Source organism: Oncorhynchus mykiss, chromosome 17 (assembly GCF_057628025.1).
Source record: "Oncorhynchus mykiss isolate SJ-2025 chromosome 17, ASM5762802v1, whole genome shotgun sequence".
Taxonomy (NCBI): domain Eukaryota; kingdom Metazoa; phylum Chordata; class Actinopteri; order Salmoniformes; family Salmonidae; genus Oncorhynchus; species Oncorhynchus mykiss.
The window spans coordinates 64,112,346-64,134,476 of record NC_143038.1 but is presented as its reverse complement, the minus strand read 5'-3'; the positions used below and the strand labels follow the sequence as shown (position 1 = coordinate 64,134,476).

At 41.9% G+C, this 22,131-nt stretch overlaps 1 protein-coding gene across 2 annotated transcripts in view; it reads left to right on the top strand.

Annotated features, from left to right (window-relative positions):
• The window catches only part of LOC110494677 (G protein subunit alpha i2b), a 110,699-nt gene that overhangs the window by 82,296 nt on the left and 6,272 nt on the right, over nucleotides 1-22,131 (top strand). For both annotated transcript variants that reach the window (XM_090206301.1, XM_036950744.2), the window contains one exon: nucleotides 19,228-19,357. In XM_090206301.1, coding sequence (XP_090062427.1) covers nucleotides 19,228-19,357 — 130 coding nt within the window. The remainder of the gene's footprint in view (nucleotides 1-19,227; nucleotides 19,358-22,131) is intronic.

Sequence of the window (22,131 nt, the reverse complement as noted above, 5' to 3'; positions counted from 1 at the left end):
TAAGAGCGAAGACTGCGTGAGAGGATGTCCAAAGTGTCTGGTTTGTGTGTGTACTACATGTGCGTGTCTTTAATGGCATGTGCATATGTCTGACCAGGAAGTGTTGTGAGACACCCTCTACCTCCTGACTGTGAGCAGCCTGAGGCAGATGTAACACTGTTTACAAGTTCATCTGATACAATGGGAGATCCGTTCAAGCTTCAATGCTTTTAACAGCCAGATAGACGATGAGAAACATGGTGATAAATCGGGCCATTCCTGTCTGCCTGTTTGTGTGTCTGCCTCTGCCTGTCTCTGCCTGCCTGCCCGTCCGTCTGTCTGTCTGTCTGGTCTGACATGAGTCCACAGTGACCAAGTTCCAGATAAACTCAGAGCGCTGCGCGAGGCTGACATTTTCCTTCCGTCACAGCCTCACAGACACGTTGTCTGGGATGAACAATACATGGAGACAATTGATAAGAAAATAGTCACCTCTTTATATCTCTGTTCTGTTGTCTGTAGCTATGGAAACTCATCTCCAGGAAAATAACAACAGAATGAATGAATGGCATAGAAATTACAACTGACACATTTGGTTGAGGGAGAGAGATAGTGAAAAGAAGACATACTAAAATAGTGTTTGTTTCTTTTGTGTTACCTTCTCCATATTCTCTAGCAATGTTTCTGTCTTTAGAGCTTGTGTGTTGTTCTCCTCACAAAGAGAAGAGCAGGAAGCCACTGAAGCTGCTGTGATTATCACAATCACCATAGACCCGGATGCCTGGCGGGAGACACATGGACCAACTCCCCGTTCTCCAGCTACAAAGTCCCTGCATTGGTTAGATACTGAAAGCCTCCATAGCTATTGGTCTGATGCGACCACATTAGACACGGGTCATTCTTATACAAGAATGCACTCACCAGTGCTACAGTGTTAAAATCCATGGATGTGAATCTGAAGTAGTCAAATCAAATCAAATTGTATTTGTCACATGCGCCGAATACAACAGTGAAGTGCTTATTTACGAGCCCTTAACCAACCATGCAGTTAGAAAAATAACAAAAAAAATAACAAAAAAAGTAACAAATAATTAAAGAGCAGCAGTAAAATAACAATAGCATGGCTATATACAGAGGGTACGGGTACAGAGTCTATGTGCGGGGGTACTGGTTAGTCGAGGTAATATGTAATGTAAGTAGAGTTATTTCAGTGACTATGCATAGATAATAACAGAGAGTAGCAGAGGGGGGGGGGGGGGGGCAATGCAAATACTCCTCTCACTGGGACTGTGAAGATACCAGTAGTAGGGCTGTAGGCTTGCCCAGTGTTTGTGATTTCATTGTGTAGACCAGTGAGATATCAGTATTGAAGGGTCCATGGTGATTATTTAAAGCAGCAGAGAACGCTACCTTTGTTCTACCTGCCTTCTCTCTCCTCAGTTCCTCCAGTCTGGGTCCCATGGTGGACATTTCTGCGGTTTGGGCAGTGATCTTGTTCTCCAGTTCCTTTACTTTGTCCTTGTATAAATGCAGTTCAGTCTTAATTATGCTCCACTCTCTGGTCCATCACCTCTGTCTTCAGCTCCTCCACCTGTCTCTCACTGGCTGTCACTTTGGCTGCCATGTTCCTAAGCTCCATAATCATCTCTCTGGTCCATCACCTCTGTCTTCAGCTCCTCCACCTGTCTCTCACTGGCTGTCACTTTGGCTGCCATGTTCCTAAGCTCCATAATCATCTCTCTGGTCCATCACCTCTGTCTTCAGCTCCTCCACCTGTCTCTCACTGGCTGTCACTTTGGCTGCCATGTTCCTAAGCTCCATAATCATCTCTCTGGTCCATCACCTCTGTCTTCAGCTCCTCCACCTGTCTCTCACTGGCTGTCACTTTGGCTGCCATGTTCCTAAGCTCCATAATCATCTCTCTGGTCCATCACCTCTGTCTTCAGCTCCTCCACCTGTCTCTCACTGGCTGTCACTTTGGCTGCCATGTTCCTAAGCTCCATAATCATCTCTCTGGTCCATCACCTCTGTCTTCAGCTCCTCCACCTGTCTCTCACTGGCTGTCACTTTGGCTGCCATGTTCCTAAGCTCCATAATCATGTCTATCAGCAGTCTCCACTCACCAGAGATGTCAGCGCTTTTGTCCTTTTACATTACTGTCCATGCTCTCTCCTCACTTGCTGTGACCCTGTTCAAATCAAATGTATTTATATAGCCCTTCTTACATCAGCTGATATCTCAAAGTGCTGTACAGAAACCCAGCCTCAAACCCCAAACAGCAAGCCATGCAGGTGTAGAAGCACGTTAAGTAATATTGTTCTCTATGACCCATCCACTCTCTCCGAGTTCATTCCCCACAGAGGCAGAACAGCAACAGTCGCATTACAGCACACTACCCATTCTGAAATGAGTAACTCAAACTAATGAAGCATACTGGACACAGTCCCTTTAAATACACACTGGTCTTGGTGAACCTGTATATGGGAAATGAACATTTGTTCACAATGGAAATTTCAAGAACATTGCCAAAGACTGTGGATGATAACAGAATACGAGTACAGATTATTCCATGCCAAGTCATGGGACAGTCAAACCTGTTACTCAGTTCTAAACTAGGTCATCTTAATCTTGTATGTCTGAGCCTGTGAATGCAGTTTGTTGCAGGTTGAAGCTTTATGCGGAACAGTGGGTCACAACAATGTCCATTAACGTGTGATAGAAAGGCTGTGTTGTTGGCACTCACTAATCACAGCTCAAGCAGGGGTATGACCTCAGCGCCTGCCTTCCCTAAAAACCAATGTCACCTCATCTGTGTGATGGGCTCATGTGGTAGAGCCTCGTCATCTCTCTCCCAGTTCCTTTACCCACTTCTTCTGGTAGACACCTGGTGTAACAGTCTAATGTGTCTCCAGTGTTCAAGCTTCTGAACACTCAGAGTAGAAGTCAAGCATCTCAGAGTAGAAGTGCTGATTTAGGAGCAGTTTTCCCTTTCAGATCAAAATGAATGTGATTGCATGGACAGAGGGGAACCTGATCCTAGATCAGCACCACTACCCTGAGACGCTTGATACATATGGCCCCTGAGGGCTTCCTGTAGCAGTGTTGGCCCTGCAGTCTTTTATCACGGTCCAGCGTATCTAATGGATCTCTGTCTGCCTTTGTACTCAGAACAACCTCATGAAATGTTAATGCATAGCCTGAGATTGAATGTCACCCTCACTTTCTATCTTTCTTCCCCTTATCACGCTCTCTTTTTCTTCTCTACTTCTCTCCTCTCTGTACTTCACCTTATCACGCTCTCTTTTTCTTCTCTCCTCTCTGTACTTCACCTTATCACGCTCTCTTTTTCTTCTCTCCTCTCTGTACTTCACCTTATCACGCTCTCTTTTTCTTCTCTACTTCTCTCTGTACTTCCCCTTATCACGCTCTCTTTTTCTTCTCTACTTCTCTTCTCTCTGTACTTCAACTTATCACGCTCTCTTTTTCTTCTCTACTTCTCTCCTCTCTGTACTTCACCTTATCACGCTCTCTTTTTCTTCTCTCCTCTCTGTACTTCACCTTATCACGCTCTCTTTTTCTTCTCTACTCTCTCCTCTCTGTACTTCACCTTATCACGCTCTCTTTTTCTTCTCTCCTCTCTGTACTTCACCTTATCACGCTCTCTTTTTCTTCTCTCCTCTCTGTACTTCACCTTATCACGCTCTCTTTTTCTTCTCTACTTCTCTCTGTACTTCCCCTTATCACGCTCTCTTTTTCTTCTCTACTTCTCTCCTCTCTGTACTTCACCTTATCACGCTCTCTTTTTCTTCTCTCCTCTCTGTACTTCACCTTATCACGCTCTCTTTTTCTTCTCTACTCTCTCCTCTCTGTACTTCACCTTATCACGCTCTCTTTTTCTTCTCTCCTCTCTGTACTTCACCTTATCACGCTCTCTTTTTCTTCTCTACTTCTCTTCTCTCTGTACTTCACCTTATCACGCTCTCTTTTTCTTCTCTACTTCTCTTCTCTCTGTACTTCACCTTATCACGCTCTCTTTTTCTTCTCTCCTCTCTGTACTTCACCTTATCACGCTCTCTTTTTCTTCTCTACTTCTCTCTGTACTTCACCTTATCACGCTCTCTTTTTCTTCTCTACTTCTCTTCTCTCTGTACTTCACCTTATCACGCTCTCTTTTTCTTCTCTCCTCTCTGTACTTCACCTTATCACGCTCTCTTTTTCTTCTCTACTTCTCTTCTCTCTGTACTTCAACTTATCACGCTCTCTTTTTCTTCTCTACTTCTCTTCTCTCTGTACTTCACCTTATCACGCTCTCTTTTTCTTCTCTCCTCTCTGTACTTCACCTTATCACGCTCTCTTTTTCTTCTCTACTCTCTCCTCTCTGTACTTCACCTTATCACGCTCTCTTTTTCTTCTCTACTTCTCTTCTCTCTGTACTTCACCTTATCACGCTCTCTTTTTCTTCTCTCCTCTCTGTACTTCACCTTATCACGCTCTCTTTTTCTTCTCTACTCTCTCCTCTCTGTACTTCACCTTATCACGCTCTCTTTTTCTTCTCTCCTCTCTGTACTTCACCTTATCACGCTCTCTTTTTCTTCTCTACTTCTCTCTGTACTTCACCTTATCACGCTCTCTTTTTCTTCTCTACTTCTCTCTGTACTTCACCTTATCACGCTCTCTTTTTCTTCTCTCCTCTCTGTACTTCACCTTATCACGCTCTCTTTTTCTTCTCTACTTCTCTTCTCTCTGTACTTCACCTTATCACGCTCTCTTTTTCTTCTCTACTTCTCTCCTCTCTGTACTTCACCTTATCACGCTCTCTTTTTCTTCTCTTCTCTCTGTACTTCACCTTATCACGCTCTCTTTTTCTTCTCTACTCTCTCCTCTCTGTACTTCACCTTATCACGCTCTCTTTTTCTTCTCTCCTCTCTGTACTTCACCTTATCACGCTCTCTTTTTCTTCTCTACTCTCTCCTCTCTGTACTTCACCTTATCACGCTCTCTTTTTCTTCTCTACTTCTCTTCTCTCTGTACTTCACCTTATCACGCTCTCTTTTTCTTCTCTCCTCTCTGTACTTCACCTTATCACGCTCTCTTTTTCTTCTCTACTCTCTCCTCTCTGTACTTCACCTTATCACGCTCTCTTTTTCTTCTCTCCTCTCTGTACTTCACCTTATCACGCTCTCTTTTTCTTCTCTACTCTCTCCTCTCTGTACTTCACCTTATCACGCTCTCTTTTTCTTCTCTACTTCTCTCCTCTCTGTACTTCACCTTATCACGCTCTCTTTTTCTTCTCTACTTCTCTCCTCTCTGTACTTCACCTTATCACGCTCTCTTTTTCTTCTCTCCTCTCTGTACTTCACCTTATCACGCTCTCTTTTTCTTCTCTACTCTCTCCTCTCTGTACTTCACCTTATCACGCTCTCTTTTTCTTCTCTACTTCTCTCCTCTCTGTACTTCACCTTATCACGCTCTCTTTTTCTTCTCTCCTCTCTGTACTTCACCTTATCACGCTCTCTTTTTCTTCTCTACTCTCTCCTCTCTGTACTTCACCTTATCACGCTCTCTTTTTCTTCTCTCCTCTCTGTACTTCACCTTATCACGCTCTCTTTTTCTTCTCTCCTCTCTGTACTTCACCTTATCACGCTCTCTTTTTCTTCTCTCCTCTCTGTACTTCACCTTATCACGCTCTCTTTTTCTTCTCTACTCTCTCCTCTCTGTACTTCACCTTATCACGCTCTCTTTTTCTTCTCTACTTCTCTTCTCTCTGTACTTCACCTTATCACGCTCTCTTTTTCTTCTCTCCTCTCTGTACTTCACCTTATCACGCTCTCTTTTTCTTCTCTACTTCTCTCTGTACTTCACCTTATCACGCTCTCTTTTTCTTCTCTACTCTCTGTACTTCACCTTATCACGCTCTCTTTTTCTTCTCTCCTCTCTGTACTTCACCTTATCACGCTCTCTTTTTCTTCTCTACTTCTCTTCTCTCTGTACTTCACCTTATCACGCTCTCTTTTTCTTCTCTCCTCTCTGTTCTTCACCTTATCACGCTCTCTTTTTCTTCTCTACTCTCTCCTCTCTGTACTTCCCCTTATCACGCTCTCTTTTTCTTCTCTACTCTCTCCTCTCTGTACTTCCCCTTATCACGCTCTCTTTTTCTTCTCTACTCTCTCCTCTCTGTACTTCACCTTATCACGCTCTCTTTTTCTTCTCTACTCTCTGTACTTCACCTTATCACGCTCTCTTTTTCTTCTCTCCTCTCTGTACTTCACCTTATCACGCTCTCTTTTTCTTCTCTACTCTCTGTACTTCACCTTATCACGCTCTCTTTTTCTTCTCTACTCTCTCCTCTCTGTACTTCACCTTATCACGCTCTCTTTTTCTTCTCTACTTCTCTCCTCTCTGTACTTCACCTTATCACGCTCTCTTTTTCTTCTCTCCTCTCTGTACTTCACCTTATCACGCTCTCTTTTTCTTCTCTACTTCTCTCTGTACTTCACCTTATCACGCTCTCTTTTTCTTCTCTACTCTCTGTACTTCACCTTATCACGCTCTCTTTTTCTTCTCTCCTCTCTGTACTTCACCTTATCACGCTCTCTTTTTCTTCTCTACTTCTCTTCTCTCTGTACTTCACCTTATCACGCTCTCTTTTTCTTCTCTCCTCTCTGTACTTCACCTTATCACGCTCTCTTTTTCTTCTCTCCTCTCTGTACTTCACCTTATCACGCTCTCTTTTTCTTCTCTCCTCTCTGTACTTCACCTTATCACGCTCTCTTTTTCTTCTCTACTTCTCTTCTCTCTGTACTTCACCTTATCACGCTCTCTTTTTCTTCTCTACTCTCTGTACTTCACCTTATCACGCTCTCTTTTTCTTCTCTCCTCTCTGTACTTCACCTTATCACGCTCTCTTTTTCTTCTCTACTTCTCTCCTCTCTGTACTTCACCTTATCACGCTCTCTTTTTCTTCTCTACTTCTCTTCTCTCTGTACTTCAACTTATCACGCTCTCTTTTTCTTCTCTCCTCTCTGTACTTCACCTTATCACGCTCTTTTTCTTCTCTACTCTCTCCTCTCTGTACTTCCCCTCATCACGCTCTCTTTTTCTTCTCTACTCTCTCCTCTCTGTACTTCACCTTATCACGCTCTCTTTTTCTTCTCTCCTCTCTGTACTTCACCTTATCACGCTCTCTTTTTCTTCTCTCCTCTCTGTACTTCACCTTATCACGCTCTCTTTTTCTTCTCTACTCTCTGTACTTCACCTTATCACGCTCTCTTTTTCTTCTCTACTCTCTCCTCTCTGTACTTCACCTTATCACGCTCTCTTTTTCTTCTCTACTCTCTCCTCTCTGTACTTCCCCTTATCACGCTCTCTTTTTCTTCTCTACTCTCTCCTCTCTGTACTTCACCTTATCACGCTCTCTTTTTCTTCTCTCCTCTCTGTACTTCACCTTATCACGCTCTCTTTTTCTTCTCTACTCTCTCCTCTCTGTACTTCACCTTATCACGCTCTCTTTTTCTTCTCTACTCTCTGTACTTCACCTTATCACGCTCTCTTTTTCTTCTCTACTCTCTCCTCTCTGTACTTCACCTTATCACGCTCTCTTTTTCTTCTCTACTTCTCTTCTCTCTGTACTTCACCTTATCACGCTCTCTTTTTCTTCTCTACTCTCTCCTCTCTGTACTTCACCTTATCACGCTCTCTTTTTCTTCTCTACTTCTCTTCTCTCTGTACTTCACCTTATCACGCTCTCTTTTTCTTCTCTACTCTCTCCTCTCTGTACTTCACCTTATCACGCTCTCTTTTTCTTCTCTACTTCTCTTCTCTCTGTACTTCAACTTATCACGCTCTCTTTTTCTTCTCTACTTCTCTTCTCTCTGTACTTCACCTTATCACGCTCTCTTTTTCTTCTCTCCTCTCTGTACTTCACCTTATCACGCTCTCTTTTTCTTCTCTACTTCTCTCCTCTCTGTACTTCACCTTATCACGCTCTCTTTTTCTTCTCTCCTCTCTGTACTTCACCTTATCACGCTCTCTTTTTCTTCTCTACTCTCTCCTCTCTGTACTTCACCTTATCACGCTCTCTTTTTCTTCTCTACTCTCTCCTCTCTGTACTTCACCTTATCACGCTCTCTTTTTCTTCTCTACTTCTCTTCTCTCTGTACTTCAACTTATCACGCTCTCTTTTTCTTCTCTACTTCTCTTCTCTCTGTACTTCACCTTATCACGCTCTCTTTTTCTTCTCTCCTCTCTGTACTTCACCTTATCACGCTCTCTTTTTCTTCTCTACTCTCTCCTCTCTGTACTTCACCTTATCACGCTCTCTTTTTCTTCTCTCCTCTCTGTACTTCACCTTATCACGCTCTCTTTTTCTTCTCTACTTCTCTTCTCTCTGTACTTCACCTTATCACGCTCTCTTTTTCTTCTCTCCTCTCTGTACTTCACCTTATCACGCTCTCTTTTTCTTCTCTCCTCTCTGTACTTCACCTTATCACGCTCTCTTTTTCTTCTCTCCTCTCTGTACTTCACCTTATCACGCTCTCTTTTTTTCTCTACTTCTCTTCTCTCTGTACTTCACCTTATCACGCTCTCTTTTTCTTCTCTACTTCTCTTCTCTCTGTACTTCAACTTATCACGCTCTCTTTTTCTTCTCTACTTCTCTTCTCTCTGTACTTCACCTTATCACGCTCTCTTTTATTTCTCTCCTCTCTGTACTTCACCTTATCACGCTCTCTTTTTCTTCTCTCCTCTCTGTACTTCACCTTATCACGCTCTCTTTTTCTTCTCTACTTCTCTTCTCTCTGTACTTCAACTTATCACGCTCTCTTTTTCTTCTCTACTTCTCTTCTCTCTGTACTTCACCTTATCACGCTCTCTTTTTCTTCTCTCCTCTCTGTACTTCACCTTATCACGCTCTCTTTTTCTTCTCTCCTCTCTGTACTTCACCTTATCACGCTCTCTTTTTCTTCTCTACTTCTCTTCTCTCTGTACTTCACCTTATCACGCTCTCTTTTTCTTCTCTACTTCTCTTCTCTCTGTACTTCACCTTATCACGCTCTCTTTTTCTTCTCTCCTCTCTGTACTTCACCTTATCACGCTCTCTTTTTCTTCTCTACTTCTCTCTGTACTTCACCTTATCACGCTCTCTTTTTCTTCTCTACTCTCTGTACTTCACCTTATCACGCTCTCTTTTTCTTCTCTCCTCTCTGTACTTCACCTTATCACGCTCTCTTTTTCTTCTCTACTTCTCTTCTCTCTGTACTTCACCTTATCACGCTCTCTTTTTCTTCTCTCCTCTCTGTACTTCACCTTATCACGCTCTCTTTTTCTTCTCTCCTCTCTGTACTTCACCTTATCACGCTCTCTTTTTCTTCTCTCCTCTCTGTACTTCACCTTATCACGCTCTCTTTTTCTTCTCTACTTCTCTTCTCTCTGTACTTCACCTTATCACGCTCTCTTTTTCTTCTCTACTCTCTGTACTTCACCTTATCACGCTCTCTTTTTCTTCTCTCCTCTCTGTACTTCACCTTATCACGCTCTCTTTTTCTTCTCTACTTCTCTCCTCTCTGTACTTCACCTTATCACGCTCTCTTTTTCTTCTCTACTTCTCTTCTCTCTGTACTTCAACTTATCACGCTCTCTTTTTCTTCTCTCCTCTCTGTACTTCACCTTATCACGCTCTTTTTCTTCTCTACTCTCTCCTCTCTGTACTTCCCCTTATCACGCTCTCTTTTTCTTCTCTACTCTCTCCTCTCTGTACTTCACCTTATCATGCTCTCTTTTTCTTCTCTCCTCTCTGTACTTCACCTTATCACGCTCTCTTTTTCTTCTCTCCTCTCTGTACTTCACCTTATCACGCTCTCTTTTTCTTCTCTACTCTCTGTACTTCACCTTATCACGCTCTCTTTTTCTTCTCTACTCTCTCCTCTCTGTACTTCACCTTATCACGCTCTCTTTTTCTTCTCTACTCTCTCCTCTCTGTACTTCCCCTTATCACGCTCTCTTTTTCTTCTCTACTCTCTCCTCTCTGTACTTCACCTTATCACGCTCTCTTTTTCTTCTCTCCTCTCTGTACTTCACCTTATCACGCTCTCTTTTTCTTCTCTACTTCTCTCCTCTCTGTACTTCACCTTATCACGCTCTCTTTTTCTTCTCTCCTCTCTGTACTTCACCTTATCACACTCTCTTTTTCTTCTCTACTCTCTCCTCTCTGTACTTCACCTTATCACGCTCTCTTTTTCTTCTCTACTCTCTGTACTTCAACTTATCACGCTCTCTTTTTCTTCTCTACTCTCTCCTCTCTGTACTTCACCTTATCACGCTCTCTTTTTCTTCTCTACTTCTCTTCTCTCTGTACTTCAACTTATCACGCTCTCTTTTTCTTCTCTACTTCTCTTCTCTCTGTACTTCACCTTATCACGCTCTCTTTTTCTTCTCTCCTCTCTGTACTTCACCTTATCACGCTCTCTTTTTCTTCTCTACTCTCTCCTCTCTGTACTTCACCTTATCACGCTCTCTTTTTCTTCTCTCCTCTCTGTACTTCACCTTATCACGCTCTCTTTTTCTTCTCTACTTCTCTTCTCTCTGTACTTCACCTTATCACACTCTCTTTTTCTTCTCTCCTCTCTGTACTTCACCTTATCACGCTCTCTTTTTCTTCTCTCCTCTCTGTACTTCACCTTATCACGCTCTCTTTTTCTTCTCTACTTCTCTTCTCTCTGTACTTCACCTTATCACGCTCTCTTTTTCTTCTCTACTTCTCTTCTCTCTGTACTTCACCTTATCACGCTCTCTTTTTCTTCTCTCCTCTCTGTACTTCACCTTATCACGCTCTCTTTTTCTTCTCTACTTCTCTCTGTACTTCACCTTATCACGCTCTCTTTTTCTTCTCTCCTCTCTGTACTTCACCTTATCACGCTCTCTTTTTCTTCTCTCCTCTCTGTACTTCACCTTATCACGCTCTCTTTTTCTTCTCTACTTCTCTTCTCTCTGTACTTCACCTTATCACGCTCTCTTTTTCTTCTCTACTTCTCTTCTCTCTGTACTTCAACTTATCACGCTCTCTTTTTCTTCTCTACTTCTCTTCTCTCTGTACTTCACCTTATCACGCTCTCTTTTATTTCTCTCCTCTCTGTACTTCACCTTATCACGCTCTCTTTTTCTTCTCTCCTCTCTGTACTTCACCTTATCACGCTCTCTTTTTCTTCTCTACTTCTCTTCTCTCTGTACTTCAACTTATCACGCTCTCTTTTTCTTCTCTACTTCTCTTCTCTCTGTACTTCACCTTATCACGCTCTCTTTTTCTTCTCTCCTCTCTGTACTTCACCTTATCACGCTCTCTTTTTCTTCTCTCCTCTCTGTACTTCACCTTATCACGCTCTCTTTTTCTTCTCTACTTCTCTTCTCTCTGTACTTCACCTTATCACGCTCTCTTTTTCTTCTCTACTTCTCTTCTCTCTGTACTTCACCTTATCACGCTCTCTTTTTCTTCTCTCCTCTCTGTACTTCACCTTATCACGCTCTCTTTTTCTTCTCTACTTCTCTCTGTACTTCACCTTATCACGCTCTCTTTTTCTTCTCTACTCTCTGTACTTCACCTTATCACGCTCTCTTTTTCTTCTCTCCTCTCTGTACTTCACCTTATCACGCTCTCTTTTTCTTCTCTACTTCTCTTCTCTCTGTACTTCACCTTATCACGCTCTCTTTTTCTTCTCTCCTCTCTGTACTTCACCTTATCACGCTCTCTTTTTCTTCTCTCCTCTCTGTACTTCACCTTATCACGCTCTCTTTTTCTTCTCTCCTCTCTGTACTTCACCTTATCACGCTCTCTTTTTCTTCTCTACTTCTCTTCTCTCTGTACTTCACCTTATCACGCTCTCTTTTTCTTCTCTACTCTCTGTACTTCACCTTATCACGCTCTCTTTTTCTTCTCTCCTCTCTGTACTTCACCTTATCACGCTCTCTTTTTCTTCTCTACTTCTCTCCTCTCTGTACTTCACCTTATCACGCTCTCTTTTTCTTCTCTACTTCTCTTCTCTCTGTACTTCAACTTATCACGCTCTCTTTTTCTTCTCTCCTCTCTGTACTTCACCTTATCACGCTCTTTTTCTTCTCTACTCTCTCCTCTCTGTACTTCCCCTTATCACGCTCTCTTTTTCTTCTCTACTCTCTCCTCTCTGTACTTCACCTTATCACGCTCTCTTTTTCTTCTCTCCTCTCTGTACTTCACCTTATCACGCTCTCTTTTTCTTCTCTCCTCTCTGTACTTCACCTTATCACGCTCTCTTTTTCTTCTCTACTCTCTGTACTTCACCTTATCACGCTCTCTTTTTCTTCTCTACTCTCTCCTCTCTGTACTTCACCTTATCACGCTCTCTTTTTCTTCTCTACTCTCTCCTCTCTGTACTTCCCCTTATCACGCTCTCTTTTTCTTCTCTACTCTCTCCTCTCTGTACTTCACCTTATCACGCTCTCTTTTTCTTCTCTCCTCTCTGTACTTCACCTTATCACGCTCTCTTTTTCTTCTCTACTTCTCTCCTCTCTGTACTTCACCTTATCACGCTCTCTTTTTCTTCTCTCCTCTCTGTACTTCACCTTATCACGCTCTCTTTTTCTTCTCTACTCTCTCCTCTCTGTACTTCACCTTATCACGCTCTCTTTTTCTTCTCTACTCTCTGTACTTCAACTTATCACGCTCTCTTTTTCTTCTCTACTCTCTCCTCTCTGTACTTCACCTTATCACGCTCTCTTTTTCTTCTCTACTTCTCTTCTCTCTGTACTTCAACTTATCACGCTCTCTTTTTCTTCTCTACTTCTCTTCTCTCTGTACTTCACCTTATCACGCTCTCTTTTTCTTCTCTCCTCTCTGTACTTCACCTTATCACGCTCTCTTTTTCTTCTCTACTCTCTCCTCTCTGTACTTCACCTTATCACGCTCTCTTTTTCTTCTCTCCTCTCTGTACTTCACCTTATCACGCTCTCTTTTTCTTCTCTACTTCTCTTCTCTCTGTACTTCACCTTATCACACTCTCTTTTTCTTCTCTCCTCTCTGTACTTCACCTTATCACGCTCTCTTTTTCTTCTCTCCTCTCTGTACTTCACCTTATCACGCTCTCTTTTTCTTCTCTCCTCTCTGTACTTCACCTTATCACGCTCTCTTTTTCTTCTCTACTTCTCTTCTCTCTGTACTTCACCTTATCACGCTCTCTTTTTCTTCTCTACTTCTCTTCTCTCTGTACTTCACCTTATCACGCTCTCTTTTTCTTCTCTCCTCTCTGTACTTCACCTTATCACGCTCTCTTTTTCTTCTCTACTTCTCTCTGTACTTCACCTTATCACGCTCTCTTTTTCTTCTCTACTCTCTGTACTTCACCTTATCACGCTCTCTTTTTCTTCTCTCCTCTCTGTACTTCACCTTATCACGCTCTCTTTTTCTTCTCTACTTCTCTTCTCTCTGTACTTCACCTTATCACGCTCTCTTTTTCTTCTCTCCTCTCTGTACTTCACCTTATCACGCTCTCTTTTTCTTCTCTCCTCTCTGTACTTCACCTTATCACGCTCTCTTTTTCTTCTCTCCTCTCTGTACTTCACCTCATCACGCTCTCTTTTTCTTCTCTACTTCTCTTCTCTCTGTACTTCACCTTATCACGCTCTCTTTTTCTTCTCTACTCTCTGTACTTCACCTTATCACGCTCTCTTTTTCTTCTCTCCTCTCTGTACTTCACCTTATCACGCTCTCTTTTTCTTCTCTACTCTCTGTACTTCACCTTATCACGCTCTCTTTTTCTTCTCTCCTCTCTGTACTTCACCTTATCACGCTCTCTTTTTCTTCTCTACTCTCTGTACTTCACCTTATCACGCTCTCTTTTTCTTCTCTCCTCTCTGTACTTCACCTTATCACGCTCTCTTTTTCTTCTCTCCTCTCTGTACTTCACCTTATCACGCTCTCTTTTTCTTCTCTACTCTCTCCTCTCTGTACTTCACCTTATCACGCTCTCTTTTTCTTCTCTACTTCTCTCCTCTCTGTACTTCACCTTATCACGCTCTCTTTTTCTTCTCTACTTCTCTTCTCTCTGTACTTCAACTTATCACGCTCTCTTTTTCTTCTCTCCTCTCTGTACTTCACCTTATCACGCTCTTTTTCTTCTCTACTCTCTCCTCTCTGTACTTCCCCTTATCACGCTCTCTTTTTCTTCTCTACTCTCTCCTCTCTGTACTTCACCTTATCACGCTCTCTTTTTCTTCTCTCCTCTCTGTACTTCACCTTATCACGCTCTCTTTTTCTTCTCTCCTCTCTGTACTTCACCTTATCACGCTCTCTTTTTCTTCTCTACTCTCTGTACTTCACCTTATCACGCTCTCTTTTTCTTCTCTACTCTCTCCTCTCTGTACTTCACCTTATCACGCTCTCTTTTTCTTCTCTACTCTCTCCTCTCTGTACTTCCCCTTATCACGCTCTCTTTTTCTTCTCTACTCTCTCCTCTCTGTACTTCACCTTATCACGCTCTCTTTTTCTTCTCTCCTCTCTGTACTTCACCTTATCACGCTCTCTTTTTCTTCTCTACTTCTCTTCTCTCTGTACTTCACCTTATCACGCTCTCTTTTTCTTCTCTACTCTCTCCTCTCTGTACTTCACCTTATCACGCTCTCTTTTTCTTCTCTACTTCTCTTCTCTCTGTACTTCACCTTATCACGCTCTCTTTTTCTTCTCTACTCTCTCCTCTCTGTACTTCACCTTATCACGCTCTCTTTTTCTTCTCTACTTCTCTTCTCTCTGTACTTCAACTTATCACGCTCTCTTTTTCTTCTCTACTTCTCTTCTCTCTGTACTTCACCTTATCACGCTCTCTTTTTCTTCTCTCCTCTCTGTACTTCACCTTATCACGCTCTCTTTTTCTTCTCTACTTCTCTCCTCTCTGTACTTCACCTTATCACGCTCTCTTTTTCTTCTCTCCTCTCTGTACTTCACCTTATCACGCTCTCTTTTTCTTCTCTACTCTCTCCTCTCTGTACTTCACCTTATCACGCTCTCTTTTTCTTCTCTACTCTCTCCTCTCTGTACTTCACCTTATCACGCTCTCTTTTTCTTCTCTACTTCTCTTCTCTCTGTACTTCAACTTATCACGCTCTCTTTTTCTTCTCTACTTCTCTTCTCTCTGTACTTCACCTTATCACGCTCTCTTTTTCTTCTCTCCTCTCTGTACTTCACCTTATCACGCTCTCTTTTTCTTCTCTACTCTCTCCTCTCTGTACTTCACCTTATCACGCTCTCTTTTTCTTCTCTCCTCTCTGTACTTCACCTTATCACGCTCTCTTTTTCTTCTCTACTTCTCTTCTCTCTGTACTTCACCTTATCACGCTCTCTTTTTCTTCTCTCCTCTCTGTACTTCACCTTATCACGCTCTCTTTTTCTTCTCTCCTCTCTGTACTTCACCTTATCACGCTCTCTTTTTCTTCTCTCCTCTCTGTACTTCACCTTATCACGCTCTCTTTTTCTTCTCTACTTCTCTTCTCTCTGTACTTCACCTTATCACGCTCTCTTTTTCTTCTCTACTTCTCTTCTCTCTGTACTTCAACTTATCACGCTCTCTTTTTCTTCTCTACTTCTCTTCTCTCTGTACTTCCCCTTATCACGCTCTCTTTTTCTTCTCTACTCTCTCCTCTCTGTACTTCACCTTATCACGCTCTCTTTTTCTTCTCTCCTCTCTGTACTTCACCTTATCACGCTCTCTTTTTCTTCTCTCCTCTCTGTACTTCACCTTATCACGCTCTCTTTTTCTTCTCTACTCTCTGTACTTCACCTTATCACGCTCTCTTTTTCTTCTCTACTCTCTCCTCTCTGTACTTCACCTTATCACGCTCTCTTTTTCTTCTCTACTCTCTCCTCTCTGTACTTCCCCTTATCACGCTCTCTTTTTCTTCTCTACTCTCTCCTCTCTGTACTTCACCTTATCACGCTCTCTTTTTCTTCTCTCCTCTCTGTACTTCACCTTATCACGCTCTCTTTTTCTTCTCTACTTCTCTCCTCTCTGTACTTCACCTTATCACGCTCTCTTTTTCTTCTCTCCTCTCTGTACTTCACCTTATCACGCTCTCTTTTTCTTCTCTACTCTCTCCTCTCTGTACTTCACCTTATCACGCTCTCTTTTTCTTCTCTACTCTCTGTACTTCAACTTATCACGCTCTCTTTTTCTTCTCTACTCTCTCCTCTCTGTACTTCACCTTATCACGCTCTCTTTTTCTTCTCTACTTCTCTTCTCTCTGTACTTCAACTTATCACGCTCTCTTTTTCTTCTCTACTTCTCTTCTCTCTGTACTTCACCTTATCACGCTCTCTTTTTCTTCTCTCCTCTCTGTACTTCACCTTATCACGCTCTCTTTTTCTTCTCTACTCTCTCCTCTCTGTACTTCACCTTATCACGCTCTCTTTTTCTTCTCTCCTCTCTGTACTTCACCTTATCACGCTCTCTTTTTCTTCTCTACTTCTCTTCTCTCTGTACTTCACCTTATCACGCTCTCTTTTTCTTCTCTCCTCTCTGTACTTCACCTTATCACGCTCTCTTTTTCTTCTCTCCTCTCTGTACTTCACCTTATCACGCTCTCTTTTTCTTCTCTACTTCTCTTCTCTCTGTACTTCACCTTATCACGCTCTCTTTTTCTTCTCTACTTCTCTTCTCTCTGTACTTCACCTTATCACGCTCTCTTTTTCTTCTCTCCTCTCTGTACTTCACCTTATCACGCTCTCTTTTTCTTCTCTACTTCTCTCTGTACTTCACCTTATCACGCTCTCTTTTTCTTCTCTACTCTCTGTACTTCACCTTATCACGCTCTCTTTTTCTTCTCTCCTCTCTGTACTTCACCTTATCACGCTCTCTTTTTCTTCTCTACTTCTCTTCTCTCTGTACTTCACCTTATCACGCTCTCTTTTTCTTCTCTCCTCTCTGTACTTCACCTTATCACACTCTCTTTTTCTTCTCTCCTCTCTGTACTTCACCTTATCACGCTCTCTTTTTCTTCTCTCCTCTCTGTACTTCACCTTATCACGCTCTCTTTTTCTTCTCTACTTCTCTTCTCTCTGTACTTCACCTTATCACGCTCTCTTTTTCTTCTCTACTTCTCTTCTCTCTGTACTTCACCTTATCACGCTCTCTTTTTCTTCTCTCCTCTCTGTACTTCACCTTATCACGCTCTCTTTTTCTTCTCTACTTCTCTCTGTACTTCACCTTATCACGCTCTCTTTTTCTTCTCTCCTCTCTGTACTTCACCTTATCACGCTCTCTTTTTCTTCTCTCCTCTCTGTACTTCACCTTATCACGCTCTCTTTTTCTTCTCTACTTCTCTTCTCTCTGTACTTCAACTTATCACGCTCTCTTTTTCTTCTCTACTTCTCTTCTCTCTGTACTTCACCTTATCACGCTCTCTTTTTCTTCTCTCCTCTCTGTACTTCACCTTATCACGCTCTCTTTTTCTTCTCTACTCTCTCCTCTCTGTACTTCACCTTATCACGCTCTCTTTTTCTTCTCTCCTCTCTGTACTTCACCTTATCACGCTCTCTTTTTCTTCTCTACTTCTCTTCTCTCTGTACTTCACCTTATCACGCTCTCTTTTTCTTCTCTCCTCTCTGTACTTCACCTTATCACGCTCTCTTTTTCTTCTCTCCTCTCTGTACTTCACCTTATCACGCTCTCTTTTTCTTCTCTCCTCTCTGTACTTCACCTTATCACGCTCTCTTTTTCTTCTCTACTTCTCTTCTCTCTGTACTTCACCTTATCACGCTCTCTTTTTCTTCTCTACTTCTCTTCTCTCTGTACTTCAACTTATCACGCTCTCTTTTTCTTCTCTACTTCTCTTCTCTCTGTACTTCACCTTATCACGCTCTCTTTTATTTCTCTCCTCTCTGTACTTCACCTTATCACGCTCTCTTTTTCTTCTCTCCTCTCTGTACTTCACCTTATCACGCTCTCTTTTTCTTCTCTACTTCTCTTCTCTCTGTACTTCAACTTATCACGCTCTCTTTTTCTTCTCTACTTCTCTTCTCTCTGTACTTCACCTTATCACGCTCTCTTTTTCTTCTCTCCTCTCTGTACTTCACCTTATCACGCTCTCTTTTTCTTCTCTCCTCTCTGTACTTCACCTTATCACGCTCTCTTTTTCTTCTCTACTTCTCTTCTCTCTGTACTTCAACTTATCACGCTCTCTTTTTCTTCTCTACTTCTCTTCTCTCTGTACTTCACCTTATCACGCTCTCTTTTTCTTCTCTACTTCTCTTCTCTCTGTACTTCACCTTATCACGCTCTCTTTTTCTTCTCTACTTCTCTCCTCTCTGTACTTCACCTTATCACGCTCTCTTTTTCTTCTCTCCTCTCTGTACTTCACCTTATCACGCTCTCTTTTTCTTCTCTCCTCTCTGTACTTCACCTTATCACGCTCTCTTTTTCTTCTCTACTCTCTCCTCTCTGTACTTCACATTATCACGCTCTCTTTTTCTTCTCTACTTCTCTCTGTACTTCACCTTATCACGCTCTCTTTTTCTTCTCTACTTCTCTCTGTACTTCACCTTATCACGCTCTCTTTTTCTTCTCTACTTCTCTCCTCTCTGTACTTCACCTTATCACGCTCTCTTTTTCTTCTCTCCTCTCTGTACTTCACCTTATCACGCTCTCTTTTTCTTCTCTACTTCTCTCCTCTCTGTACTTCACCTTATCACGCTCTCTTTTTCTTCTCTACTTCTCTCCTCTCTGTACTTCACCTTATCACGCTCTCTTTTTCTTCTCTACTTCTCTTCTCTCTGTACTTCACCTTATCACGCTCTCTTTTTCTTCTCTACTTCTCTCCTCTCTCTTATCACGCTCTCTTTTTCTTCTCTCCTCTCTGTACTTCCCCTTATCTTTTCTCTCTTTCTTTTCCGGTGTTACTACCTTCATGTCTCTCTCCACCCTCTCTCCCTCTTTACCCTCATCCATCTCTCTGTCCTCTCTCTCCCTCTTTACCCTCATCCATCTCTCCGTCCTCTCTCTCCCTCTTTACCCTCATCCATCTCTCCGTCCTCTCTCTCCCTCTTTACCCTCATCCATCTCTCCGTCCTCTCTCTCCCTCTCTCCCTCCTTCTCCTCATCCATCTCTCAACCTCTCTCTCCCTCATTATCCTCATCCCTCTCTCATTCCTCTCTCCCTCTTTACCCTCATACATATCTCCACCTCTCTCTCCCGCTCTCTCTCTTTCCACTCATCCCTCTCTCCACCTCTCTCCTGCAGGATGTTTGACGTGGGCGGCCAGCGCTCAGAGAGGAAGAAATGGATCCACTGCTTTGAAGGAGTCACAGCCATCATCTTCTGTGTGGCGCTGAGTGCTTATGACCTGGTGCTGGCTGAGGATGAGGAGATGGTGAGGAGGAAGAGTCACCTATCTTATCCACACCTTGGAAATAGACGATATTTCTGTGATCCACACATTATCAACTGGTCATACAACTGGTATACTTGTCATCTGGTACCAAAACACCCATATACTTTACATATTATAAAGCAAATATTACTTCTCTACATTTTGTTTAACAAGATATGTGCACTGGAATAGGCTATTAGATCTATTTTATTATATAGGGGTGTACGTGATATACTACACACACTGCTTACTGAAGTGTGGGTTGATGACTTAACCTGTGGAGTGGTTCAAGCTGCTTAGATAGCATCTCATTTCTGTGCAACGAGCCATTTGTTTTCCTCACTGTGGTGTCAAGCACCCAATCAATACACCACTTATGTAGGGAACAGGACAAATGCTTGATGGGAGGAACCATCCTACCTCACAGACACTGCATTTTGTGAGAGAGTGTAACAATTTGATCCCACATTAATTCAATAGTCTTGTTGATATGCTATAGCTCACAAATTCTTAGGACCAAATAGGCCGTTGGTTTACTTCTATGGGAGTTCACCTGTTTTACTTCCTTTCAGTTAGTCCTTTTTTTATACAGCACATAAATGTATTTTTAACAGTCTGCTTGAACAATATGTTTCCTCTCACCATAGACACATTCACAAAAGACATACTGTACCACTACCCTATACAGCTAGATTTAAAATGAGGCGTTACTGCCCCCTTGTGGCAACCTCTATGTTTTATCCCTAGGTTGATGTCTTTGGATGTGATGTGACCAATTTTGTATTTATTTTATTTAACCTTTATTTAACTAAGCAAGTCAGTTAAGAACAAATTATTATTTTACAATGAAGGCCTACCCCGGCCTAACCCGGACCACTCTTGGCAAATTGTCCGCCGCCCTTTGGGATGTATTTATACAATGGGTGGGTCTAATCCTGAATGCTGATTGGTTAAAATTGCATTCCAGCCTGTGTCTATTCCACAAGTTACCACCGGCTAAATCTATGACGTTAAAATGCCTATTTACTCTGTTCCATCTAACTGCGCAAACCACTGTCTCATCAGTCCAGCCAGGCAATTTATAAACTTGACATCCACTATAAAAAACATCTAGACATTAGCTCACATTTATTTTAGACTAACATTTAGTTTTCAACAGCAGAGATTTGTATAAACCTTGCTGTCTGTTTCTCCGACATTTGCAACATTGTTTCAGTATTCAAATTTGATCTCCAGCTGTCCCATAGTAATGAATGTGTCGGGAGTTGGGACGAGACAGACAGACAGACAGGCATGCCAGTCTAAATCATTAATCAGCTGGCATCATTTTTATGAATATATACAAAGAAATGTAAATTGAAAAAAGGTCAAACGAAACTTAGTGCGGCTAGTCTTTCCAGCTTCAGATTGAAGTAATTGTGTTAGCTGTATTGTTGGCTAGCTCCTCTGAACAACAGTGTCCTGTTGAGAGAGCAGATTTTCTATGCCAGGTGAAATCACACCTCATTAGCTCATTGTTATAGATGTATCCAAATAAATGTCACTAGAAAACAGCTTAAACAAATGCAAATGCTACTGTTGTTATTCTGGGGCACTGTTTGACGTGACTGTATGCTAGCTTTAGTTGGCTAGCTAGCAAGCAAGAGATAAGAACGTTGCTAGCCGGTATGGCAATGGAACATTTAGAACGGACGACTGGGTCCATAGATACAGAACAAAAAGACTGAACGACTGGGGTCGCGTCTCTGGCAACCAAACCGATAGAACAAACGACCAGCCGGCTTGGGTATCAACCCTAGATTTGTGTTAGGACTATATATTGTGGAAGGATGAAATAGGATGAATAAAATAATCAAATGAATGTTTTTAATGATAATATGTAAATCATTATTTGAATATGTTGGTAACCTGTTGTATAAAAGTGATAATGCCCTTGGAGGATATATTGGCACGGTTTGCTGGCCCTCGACTAACAACACCTGTGCCAATATTTCCTCCAAAACACCAGCTTTTCATGCATTATCAATTAAATAAACCCTTGCTGATTCTATATATTGGCCATTGAGAGGCTTTGAAGCCACCCGTCGGCCATATTGGCACTCCCCAGTAGGAGCAGTCCTCCATAGGAATGAATGGAATTCTACAGTATTTCAATTAAATGTTTCAAGGACAAAATTACAAGATTTAGGTATTTTATTGTTGTAGTGTGGACAGTAAATATTTGTAATCAAAATACTTTAAGGAAAATGCTATAGATGTTTTTATTTGTATGTTTAGATCACATAATATACATTAAAAGTATGTGTTAAGGTGTCTGTAATAGAATACATGTGTCAAAAGGTTATGTAAATGCTTTCTATAGCTTCCTAAATATTTGTTTTACTATTGTGGGGGAGTGCCAAGATGGAGGCACAGTGGCTTCAACACAACGTTCCTTATCAGTCATCTAGTGTATATATACAGTTGAAGTCGGAAGTTTACATACACTTAGGTTGGAGACATTAAAACTAGTTTTTCAACCACTCCACAAATTTCTTGTTAACAAACTAATTTTGGCAAGTCGGTTAGAACATCTCCTTTGTGCATGACACAAGTAATTGTTCCAACAATTGTTTACAGACAGATTATTTTACTTATAATTCACTGTATCACAATTCCAGTGGGTCAGAAGTTTACATACACTGAATTGACTGTGCCTTTAAACAGCTTGGAAAATTCCAGAAAATTATGTCATGGCTTTAGAAGCTTCTGATAGATTAATTTACATAATTTGT